Below are 12,498 nucleotides of genomic sequence, written 5' to 3'. Positions count from 1 at the left end.
TAATTAACATCAGTATATTATACAGGCTGTATATTTGAAAGTGAGACATACTTATAGAGTGCGTTATATTCCTGATTCTGAACCCAAAAAATAATAAACTGATGAACTTAAACATACTAAAAAAAATTTTTTTTTTATCGACTATTATTTCTAAACAACGTTACTTATCGAAATCTATGCACACCACTATTATTGCTCCGACAGACGCAGCAGCGAGAACAAAGCACAGGTCGGTACTGTTTGCAGAGACAGTGCATGCGCGACCTTGGCCTAGCGAAGACACGTAAATTATTTGTACTTCCGCTCGCCCGAACACTGCGCCGGCGGCGAACGCGCCACTCGCCTGCAAAATGGATATTTATTCTAACGTCGAATTGACTGATATGGTGCGACTTTACGCAATAAGTGATGATAGTGTGAGGCGAGCTATTGAAATGTTCCCAAAATTGGAGTTTACGCGGAGGAGGTGAACAGTGTCGAAGTTGTTGCATGAGAGGATTATCTCAGCATTTTATACTGTGAGACAAAATGTGTTTGTGTTGATCAATTTAAAACAAAACTACGACGTGCTAGTATGCATTGTGAAAAACGGTAGACATTTTCAACACTTGCTCCGTACCACGTAAGTGTAAATAACTAAAAAATCCATAATTGTAAATAATTTGCTTTCACATTTTTAACTACGCCAAAAACCTCAATTCTTATTAAATGACAACTTAATTATCTTTTTTAGTATGTAAAACATTTCGATGATAGTTCATAAGTAAAAAATAATTAACGTAAGCTAAAAGGTAATCATTTCGATAACAGCTTTTTCATCATAACATAAATGAGTAGGCGAGAGAGAGGTGTGAAATCATTGTTATTGTTGCTGTCTCACTCGGCGCTCGCTTGGTAGTATTCCCAATGCACTCGAAATCAAGCGTAAAGGGAATCGGTTTATTCCTATGTACACTCCAAAACAAATTTGTTGATTTATTTTTTGTTCTATCCCATATCCTAATTTATTTTAGCCTATGTTAAGTTGTAACATGATTTAGTATGACATGCACGAATATGTCTCACTTTCATATATACAGCCTGTATATACTTGCCAAAATAATATCAAAAATTAACTGCTTGTGGTCTCACTATGACAGTGGAAATAATGGACATTTCAATTTTCCCTTACGATAAGAAGGTAATAATTTTGTTAATGTATCTAATTTTGAAATGTCGTAAGGGAAAATTTTATAACACCGATAGCATGTGGCCAAAAAACAAAAATCTAACAAGGAGAAACACTACCCGGTTCGCTTTCTACACTTTGTTGCGTTCGTCCACTAGCCGATATTTCACTAGCAGCCAAACTTATACCATGGTTGGACAGCAGATGACTCTTTAGACTGCACTTTTGCACAAAACTCATCGCACACACTTCACAACGGAACCTTCTATCGTTGTTATGTATACGGAGATGCTCGTTCAATGTATACTTTCTACCATATGCTTTATTACATACGTGACATTTATAATTCTTCTCACCGGTGTGTTTGAGCATGTGATTCTTCAAACCCTTGGAACTGAAGAATTTGTGACCGCAGACGGAGCAAATTACATTTTTCTCCATTAAATGCTGTTTTTTTATATGTTGCATCAACAAATTTTTCAATATAAACTTTTTGAAGCAGACATTGCACTTGTATTTATGTTCTACATTGTGAAATTTGGTTAAATGTACATTTTTCATATAGTAACTGCTAAATTCCAGTTTGCAATACGGACATGGGCTTACACGGTTACGTTTCTCATGGCTACATCGTTCATGATATCTTTTCTTCACTAAAGTTGAGAATACTTTGTCACAGTGATTGCACTTAAATGTTCCTTCTTTATGTATAGCGCTATGTACAATCAAGGATCGCTTGGTTGTAAACGAAGTATCACACTTGGGGCAATCAAAGTTCCTGTAATGGCTGTTCATATGCTGAGTTAAAGATTTAAATGTCTCGTACCTTGCTGTACACATACAGCAGTCGTACACGTCACCTATCTTCAGCCTGAATTGCACTACATGGTCTTTAATGTCACTATAGATTACTTTATCATGTGCAGTCGCTAAATGTTCTCTCAAAGACTTTAAACTGTCCATTTCACCATCACACAACAAGCACTTTAAATCGGTTATGTCCATTTTAACTGCATAAGTGTTATGTTCCCATTTCATGTTTAAGTTTGTTTTGTTTTTATGCTCAGCAGCTGTATGAGTTCTTAAGTCTGATGGATCAGGGAATGGACGATCACAGTATGCACAGATGTAACCGAGTAAGTTCCTGCCTTTGAATGGTGTACAATTTGAATACTGCATTATTGTTTTTAAATTGTTAATGTGTTTTTCTTTCACCGCTGAAGCAGCTGGAAGTTCGAGACACTTGTTCAATATCTTCTCGTTTTTAAGTTGGTAACAATTCTTTGGCTTGCTGGCGAGCATTTCAGCGCTAGATGTTATTTTGATCATTTTCATATTTGTTAAACTGGAGTGTGTCTTAGAGCCGTTTTTCTTTATTGTGATCCCGGGCAGGCTGGCTGGAATTAATTAAAATACGTTTTGTAACAAGTTAATTTCAATAAATCAAATAAAGAAAACGTGAAGTCATTCTTACAATTAATTCAGAGAAGAAAGATAAGCCTTTCCACCAGAGATGTGCGAGGTAGCGAGCCGGTGCGAGGATGTGTAGTGGCGTTGTGAAACGGTGTGATGTTTTGCACCAAAGCTGTGCGAGGTAGCTAGGCGGTGAGAGGATATGCAGCAGCACGATGCGAGGATGCGTTATGGACTATTTTCAGCTATGCGCGGGCGGGTTATGGTGTCGTGGAGTGGGCGGTGGCGATGTGTCAATGTCAGTTAATGTCATACTTTCAGTAGCTCTAGTTTCCTGCACCGCACACATGCCTCGCCCGCATCCCTCGCACACACTCCACAAATTAGCTCCGCTAACCCTTTTCCACCCGAGCTGCGCCAAGCGAGGTTAGGAAAATTAAGTAATCCTATTGGTGGATTTTTTCCTCGCACACCGCCTCGCTATGTCGCACATCTTTGGTGGAAAGGCAGCCTTACTGTATACAGAAGGTCCGGGCAGTTGTTCCCAAGAAGGGACTCTACTCCTGGAAACTGTTCAGAAACGATTGATTTACACCCTATATATGGGTGCCAGAAGGACCGGGCAGCATTTGCCAAGAAGGGACTCAACACATAGAAAACAGTTCTGAAATCTGAGTTTTCTCAACATTGAGTATATAACCAGAAATAGAGACGAAATAAGGGCTATACATTCCTGGTAACTCATCAGTGATACATCACTTATATATGTCAACTCTCGTTTGCACTGAAATTACAAATTAGAAAAATGAAATAGTACAGCGCCAACAACTGACCTGTATGTAGGTCTCCGTATATGCCAAAAGTATTCTATATTTATTATAATAAGGATAATATCTCTAACTATGGCGTGCTGTTCTATTCGGTGGTGTGGGGAAAAACAGCAAAATATCTATAAATATTACACAAAAAACGGAATCAAGTTTCATCGGTAATTAAATATGAAATTTTGCAATTTTCGTCCATTATAGCAAAGCTCCCCTATATAAGCAATACTCTTTGGCAATGCTCTCAATGTTAACTAACTGGTCGATTTGAAGTGATACAATTGACGACACCCATTGAGACACCCACCGTCAATTGTTTCAAATTCGGGCTGGCCAATCGGAGCAAGGTTGTTACAGTAATGACCAGTGATCGGAATTGAGGGAGTTTTTATATCGAAACTTTGAGCAACGTTAAGAATAATGTGGACATTCCCTTTTACAAATCCCGGTACTAACCGGAATAGATTTTTTGTTTTAAATTATTTTTAATGATTGCTGCGGAAAGATTAGACTTAAATAAACACTTTTTGTTCTTATTAATTTTTCTCAGCAAGCGATAGTTTTCGAGTAAATGAAGGAGAAAAAATTTATTTACCAAGACTACTGGAGTTAAAAAATTCCGATAGATTTTTTTTTTGTTTTAAGTTGTCTAATGATTGTTTTGGATAGATAAGACATAAATAAATACTTTTTGTTCTTATAATTTTTACTCCGCAGGTTATAGTTTTTGAGTAAATTAAGAAGAAAAAATTAATTTACCAAGGTTAGGACTTAGCGAGCGGCTGGTGAGTGCCTAAAACGAATTTAATAATTTCAGAGCCAGTCCAGTAAAAAAAGTAAAGACGTTTAAATACTTTCTTGAAATAGTTATTTATCTGCATAAAAAAAAATATATTCAACACAAGCGTGGCTATTTTGCATGGTTTAACTGTCACTGGGTTAGCGGAGTAGCAAATTAATTAACTTACATTTTCATCAACATGGACTTCTGCAAAGTAACGCCTGAATCTATTAATTATCTACAAATAATTTATAGATTCAGGCGTTACTTTGCTGGAAATTCATTTTTATTAGTATCTTTAGTTTCGTCTATAAAAAGTTGGACTTGGGAATAATTAATACAAAATAAAATAATAAAATTATATATATTTAAAATATATTTTACTCATGTCTCATTTATAAAAATAAAATATAGCTTAACAAAAAATCGAAATCAACTGTAATAAAAGTCAGGAACATATTTAAAGAGGATATCGACACCCTAGGCGCAAACCACACAAACTGGACAAAACACACATGACGGCAATAGAGCACGTGCGCTGAAATGGCGGATCACTCCTCACGCATTTTTAATTTGCTCCTTATTTCGATAAGCATGAAATTTGAATCGATCGAGAAGACGCACGCGCCATGCCAGCGTTAGAAGCCAGTTCTGTATGGCTTGCGCTAGGGGTAAATGCTTCAAAGAGGAAAAATTATCATTCTTCCTGTACTAGATCTGTTTCCCTTTCTTGTAAAGAATTGAAATAGATAATCATTATTTTTTCTATATTTTCTTCTTTAAGTCTATTTCTTTTTACATTTAATATCCACTTGAAGGTTGAGAAAGATCTCTCAACGTCCACAGACGTAAGAGGCGCAAATTTGAAAAAATTTTCGTAATCTGTTTCATTTCCCTTCACAATTTTTTCACCTATTTCTCTAATTACATCATAATCGGGATTTCGATCTAGTACTTTTTCTATCTTACTATTTATTAATTCGTTTGAGGTCCAACTTAAACAAGACCTGACTTTATCAAAAATTAAAAATGAATCAATTATTGATTTTTTTTTTGTTTGTATTTCAGTAAGTGCTTCGTCTATTATTGTGAAATATTCATTAATAAAATTAAGCTCTGATACGATATTTTCATTTCGTATGACTCTTTTTGCTTTTTTAATTGATATAGACTCATTGCTGTTAAGACTGTTTAAAACATTCGATATTTCTCTAAAATGTGTAGCATAGTATGTTGCTGCCTTTAGCCACGTGCCCCACCTTGTAATTACAGGTTGTGGAGGCAGCGGCAAGTTTGGATACATGTTTTTTAAAATTCTGATCCGATTTGGGGATTTCAGAAATATCTTTTTGACATTGGATATTAAGGAATCAACATTCTCGTATTGTGAACGAATTTGTTCTGCCAATCGGTTAAGAGCATGAGCTAAACACGTTATATGAATAATGTTAGGAAAATCAATTTTTAATAGGCGTCCAGTTCGCAACATATATGCCACACTATCTGTGCATAACATTAACACATTACTTGTTTTCTCTTCAAATGATTCTCCCCACATATTTCTTAAAGATTCTATTACAAAATCGGACATAGTTATACTGTTCACTGTTTCTAGCATTTTACAAGCTATTAAATATGGTCTGGTAGCCACATTTTGTATAAGTGGCATCACCAATAAATTTACAACGTATCTTCCCAAAAAATCCGTGGATTCGTCAAGTGATAACCAAATCTTGTTGTTTCCGATTACATCGTAAGTAGCTTTTAATTGTGTTTGAAAAAATCTGTTAAAATATTGTTTCCGTAGCAATGATTCTGAAGGTACTGCCTTATTTGAGCAAGTACAACAACATTTTATACATATATACTTGTTGAAAAATTTTTGTAACGTTGGGTTACTCACTTGTGTCCAAGGTATGTTACATAATATTAAAAATTCTATTAAATCAAAATAAAACTCATCCGGGGTTCTTTTTCGTCGTCTTGTATGAAGTGCGTTTATGATGTGCCGATCTACGTTGCTTTTACGAGTAGCTTTTATGTGGGATTCACATATTGTACAAAATATGATACCACTTGCGGGATCGTAAACCAGTTCTGGGTAGTCGACAACCCAGCTATAAACCAGCTCTGATCTTGGTCTATTTTCCATAGTGATAATACCTAAAATAAAAAAAAGCTGCTAATGACCATGTCAAAACATTTTGAAACAGAGTTTTTAAAAGTACTTAATTATATAACTGCCTATTTCACAAAAATACATTTTAAACACATAGTTGGTAAATTAAGAGCCTGTTCTCTTAGGAGCGTTCGACGCGCGTTTTGCTAACGCGCGCTTAGAACTAGTCGAATTTTACTACTAAATAGCCGTATACATAGTTAAAAAGTACGTCTTAAGTTGCACTTTTAAGATCTTTTACGAAGTTCGTAACTTTATTAGATTCAGCGTGCCTAATTTTTTTTGTTTTTTTTTCTCTCTAAAGCCCGCCGTTTTTGGAAAAGATATTTATATTATTATTGAGGTCTCATATTTTTCATTTCATCATAAAAATACCACACGCAAATATCGTAAAACTCAGAAGTTATATTCAATTATAATTTTTTTCAGGGTAGTCACTTTTATGAAGGTACTTTTATATCTGGATGTTATGAAACGAGATAGATCTTTTAAAAATAAAATTAATAATTTTCTTCTTTAACATGTAGAATTACACATTCTTCATAATCATTTTTTTAAGTTAAATAGGTATTCTACTGTACGGTATAGGTATTACTGAGGTCTTTTCTCGGAAATCTGCTTTTTATTCCAAAAACCTATAGGTGTAACGATTAAAAATTGCAGTGTTATAGAAAAAATATATAATTTTGTAATTTGTGTAATTTTTTTCTGGATAAATTAAAAGAAAAAAATTATACTAAAATTAAAAACATTATAAGTAAATATTACATACGTAGTTTAAATGTATCTGTTTATTAGCACATTTTTACGAACCTCGGTAACTTTATTAGATTCAGGGTGAATTACTATTTTTAAATATTTATTTTAATTTTTTATCTCTAAAACTCTGCCGTATTTTCCCACTTTTTTTAAATAATTCTAATTAAAAAGATTGTCTAACTAAAAATTCAACAATAAATAATAAAAAATTCATTCTTACCTTGCAAGTGAAATAAATATGAAGTCCAAGTCGCAGGTAAAAGCTGGTTCAGGGATTCGTAGCGTAAAGTCGTCGTTTTAAGTAAATCAAAATCCAGATCGCAATGCAAATCAAAAACCGTTGTGAGATAGCCAAGTTGTCAGAAAATACAGAAAAACTCAAAATAACACCCGAACGCATGACAAGCACAACATCGAATAAGAACAATTACAAAAATTGTACTTAATGGGGTTACATGTAACTGCACGCAAGCAGGTATGTTGTCTCGTTCGCTCTTTTTTCCAGTTATCACTCAGACAATGAGATTAGCTTTAGAAACTAACAAAAAAAGATTTTTGTCTCACCACGCGGCACCCTTTGTCGCTTTCTTATCATCGCACGTTCTGGCACCACGCCGACATGGTGGTAACGTGGTCTTTTTAGATGGATTTGAATGGAGAAATTATGCTAGGTTCAATATTATCAGGCGTTTTTACTTGAATGTCAACAACAGGGATAATAAAGTTAACCCTCATAAAACATTTTTAAAGCAGGGATTTCGGTGTTGTCTTGTTTTGTAATATGATGCAATAATAACCGGCATATCATGATACTTTTCAACATTTTTATAATCAAATCATCAAAAATTTTGACTTCTTTTATTACTTTGCAAGTTACATAATTAAAATGCAATAGTGCGTTGTATTATTTATTAATAAAGTCATAAAATATAAATAAAAAAAGTTTAGATAGCAAATTTAAATTTGCAAATATTTTTACACTGAAGATAAGAAAATAGCAAATATCAAATTCGTTTGTAGTACAGCCCACAAAATCAAGCCGTAGTTGTCAAACAAAGCCGGTGAAATTCCAAAATAACAAGCCGGGGTCAACACTTTAGTTTCACAACACGTGCGCACTCAGCAAAAGATTTTACAAGAGTTTTTTGCACGGATATTTCGCTGCAGAAATAAGTAATAGCTTCTCTTTCACACAACGTGGAAAGCCGTAACTGTTATCTCTTTTACACAGTACAGAAACAAGATAAGATAAACTATAAAAACCGTCGATATTTAACAAAGGGCAAAGGTTGTTTAGTTTTAGTTTAATTTTCTGGTTTTTTTTAATACCAGAATGTTGGTTAGTAAGGTCGATTATGTTTAAATTACCAAGTCAAATATTTCAATACGGAACCAGAACATATAAATGTACCATTTTTCACCGAAATTGCATCACCTCATTTTGGCAGTTCATCTTAAAAAAAAACTCATCAAAGTGTCCGTTTGACCACAACGAAGTCTGATAAAAACTTGAAAAATTTTTATTTTGTGTGACGAACATCTTGTTTTTACCATTTTATGTATGTAGTACTTATGTTTATGTTAATAACAGCATCAGCGAAGACTGCTACACATTCTGTACCGATCTTAGATATATTTCTCCTTTTGAAAGAACAATTACTTTAGTGAGTCAAACTAAACACTATAATTATTATAAATAAATACCTACGTATAAATAAAACGTAATACAACAATATTAATTTTATTCAGTAGTATTATGAATTTATTCAATAGTAATTTAAATTAGTTCAAGTAATACGTATCCCGGGATATTTTTTGATCATATCACGAAATGGGTATGTCCATACTAAGAAAACGTTCAAACTTTAGGTATAAAAACTCCCTCAATTCCGATCACTGGTAATGACATACGGTAGAATAGTTTTTAAACAAATTAAATGACATTTCGTCTCTATTTTTGGTTATATAGTCGATGATTCTCAATAGCAAAATTTTATCGGAATATATTGAACAGGGAAAATTTTAACAACGCGTTTTAGAATTACCGCCAAGTGGGTAACGGATGGGACGCAACAATATAATAGTAGTATAGCAACAGCAGCTTCGATAGTTGTTCGATAATGAGTTAGTTATACGTTGCGTAACAATAATGCATTACAATATCTGTTATTGCAATAACGATCACCTCTACCTCTCTTAAACATTATGCGCTTTCTTAAATCACGCCAAAATAATGGCGGCTACAGTTTTTACAAAGATTATTTTTATTGTAAGTATATTATGAAAAAAAACGAAGAAAGAAATAGTGATGAAGAAAGTTAGAACTACAGTCCTTATTTTAAACCAAACTACAAAAGATTTTATCCTGAAAATTCCACTAATTACGAATTCAAAGTTTTTGTTCAAAGTTTTTGTCAATAATGTGATTTAAGTGAAAGTGAAAACATAAATATTGACTCCCGACGCTTAAAAGACTATTTAGAAAACCCAAACAAGAGAACTAAGTTATTTAAGAGAAAGGAAAACATAGTGTATACTTGAACTACAATGGAAAATATTTATTGAGGGTCCCGATAATTAAACAAAGACATGGCTCAAAAAACTTGTATCCAAGCCAAAACTCATAATAAAAAAAATATGTCACGTCACTCAATAATCCGGCCGATTTGGAGGTCCATAGCGCTGCTTCACGAACAGGTTTATTTCGAACGGTTTAATAGTAAGTACATTATATGTTGTGATGGATAAATAAGAAATTGCCAACCAGAGTTTGTTAGAAGCCCGAAGCCGAAGGCTGAGTGAGAGCTTTAATGACTCGAGGTTGTAATTGTTACCGCCCGTGCTACATACAATGTTTTTCATCACATTTGCGAGGAAATAGATACAACGATAGATTTATTTCTTGTATGAATAAACATCGCTTCACAACATTTACGAATTTTGCAAATGGCTGGTTTTTGTTCTTTTTTTTAAACAGATTGCCAGTTATTCTTCCATGGATACAACTAAGTACAACTCGAACAAAAATGTTATAAAAGGCACAGAAAACACTGCAGAATTTGAATTAACAAAATAAAATTTGTAAAATATAGTCAAAAAACAAATGTTAATATCGAGTTCTTAGGTTTTCGCGATTGTTACACATAGGTTCAAGATTGTTATCAGTGGTCGATAAAGTAACTGGTGAAGAAGTTGAACGATAAGGTGTCAATTTATTAAAAAATGTATCAATCGGAAATGAAACTGTTTTGCCGGATTTAAATCGCGTATATTTGTTTTTTTCAAACAAACCGACGTTTCGGGCCTTTTATAGGTCCCATAGTCACGGTTGACTGATGATGGCACCTGTAAAGGGCCCGAAACGTCTCTTTGTTTGATAAAATAAATATACGCGATTGAAATCCGGAAAAATAGATTCATTTCATAAATAAATATTTAGTTTTTTTTTAGACTTCAAGTTTATGCGACATATACGTTCAGATTTTTCGAGCATAAAAACTTTTTACATAATCTTGACGTAAAAACCTATAGGGGGATAAAGCAATGACAAAGCCTGTGGGCAAAGGACATTACGGTCGACTTTGCCTGCAAGTCACGACACTGTTTACGAGCAAGTGTGATGAAAAGGTTAACGTTTGCATACTTACATATGGAATTGGCCAATCTATTCACTAACAATTTGATCTTTTTCTGTTTATCTTCTTGCTTTATTATGTCGACAACTTTCTGGACTTTACATGACGCGACGTCTTTCTTGGGTTTGTTTTTGTGCTTTTGGATTTTCTGAGGACGGTCCTCTTTTTTCATGTTTAAGTGTACCTCGATTGTTTCTTCTTTCACTGAAAAATTGAATGAAAAAATCATAGAACAATTAATGATCTCTTACGTGGGAAATGAGAGGCTGGAGAGAGTCGATCAGAACGTCTATCTCCGACGCGTTCTATCCTTTGGCAAAGAGCCTCAGCCTAAGAATATCTCAAAAAGAATCCAGCTGGAATGGCCTTCGTTTGGCAAGTTAGATGACATCATTAAATTAGATCTGGGGGTGGATTCAGAACCTTACAATAACTCCGTTGTCAACCGATTCGATTAGATATCGTACGATTTCTTTTCATTTTTATTCACAACACCCGAATGGAACGTCAAACTGTTGTATTCGAAACCGAACCGAAATGACGTCACACCCGTACGATTACTCGAACTTCTCGACCGGCAAAGGCTACAAACGTTATTCAGAACACAGTTATCGAATGAGTTACGCAGTCCTATTGTTTATAAAGCAAGAATGTAATATGGAAATCTCTTATTATTTTAAATAAAGTCTAGATTTTGTTCAATTTTATTAATTTATTTTCATGCAAGACTAATGAATTCCTATATTTCAGGCCTTTAAAGTCTTACAAATGTATATACAAGGATTTTAATTTTTCTTATAATCTATTTCACCGACTAACTCGGTAAACGCTGTTGGATAACGATATAGTATCTGAATCCGAATCGAAAGTTTAACTCAAAGGTTCAGATCGAACGATTCGGTTAAAATATCGAAGAGTTCTAAATCGGAGCCAAGGGTCCACAGAGTCTGAAGACCCCCCTGTATGGTGCCGAGACATGGAAGCTCACGCACGGAGACTGAACAGGTTGAGAGCGCCATGCTCGGCATCAACCTTGTAGATCGAGTTCCGAACGTTGAGACGACGGACGAAAGTCCAGGACGCTGGAACTCGGATCATGGAACTCATACGGGATGAGCTGGACACATAGCAAGGAAAGATGATGACAGGTGGAGCAAGACTGGTTGGTGGTCGAGGATAGGCAAAAGAAGTGGATGAAATCAGGCTGTGTATGATGATGACCTTCTACGTAGAAGACCTGGTTTCTGTACCGGATGATCTTCTTCACTATCATCATCATCATCATCAGCCCATTTGTAAGTCCCACTGCTGAGCACGGGTCTCCTCCGCCTCGCTGCTGGTTGGCGACTTAACACTTTTTCCGAGGATTGTGAACCTTCTCCGAAGTGCATGCAGGTTTTATTACGAGACTTCCTTCACCGAAAATCTCATAGTAAATTTAAAATAAAATTTCGCACATAAATTCTGAAAAACCTACGAACTGATTCGAACCCACTTAGGCTGCCACGGTTTCTATCATCACGGCCACTATCAAGTTTATTAAGGCGAAATGGTATCGTGGTGGTGTATGTATCACGGAGAAATGTACTTTAAATATGTGTTAAATATTTTATTAATTTGTTTTCACACTACACACACTCATACCTGTATGTATATATTGCAAAGATTATGTAAGTATTTATTCGATATAAGAGTACACACTGCAATAACACTATACACACTCATGATTAAGTATTTAC

General features: G+C 34.6%; 1 protein-coding gene across 1 annotated transcript; it reads right to left on the bottom strand.

Annotated features, from left to right (window-relative positions):
• Positions 1-1,181: 1,181 nt before the first annotated feature.
• Positions 1,182-10,939, bottom strand: LOC113238939 (zinc finger protein 28-like). The gene is made up of 2 exons (XM_026475787.1): positions 10,772-10,939; positions 1,182-2,565 (listed from the first exon to the last, which is right to left on the bottom strand). The coding sequence occupies exons 1-2, from the start codon at positions 10,929-10,931 to the stop codon at positions 1,268-1,270; spliced, it is 1,458 nt and encodes a 485-aa protein (XP_026331572.1). The 5' UTR covers positions 10,932-10,939; the 3' UTR covers positions 1,182-1,267.
• Positions 10,940-12,498: the final 1,559 nt, after the last annotated feature.

Source organism: Hyposmocoma kahamanoa, unplaced genomic scaffold, assembly GCF_003589595.1.
Source record: "Hyposmocoma kahamanoa isolate Upper Pololo Valley unplaced genomic scaffold, ASM358959v1 98965, whole genome shotgun sequence".
Lineage (NCBI taxonomy): Eukaryota > Metazoa > Arthropoda > Insecta > Lepidoptera > Cosmopterigidae > Hyposmocoma > Hyposmocoma kahamanoa.
Note: the sequence above shows the minus strand (reverse complement) of the source record. Positions and strands in the feature narration are given on the sequence as shown.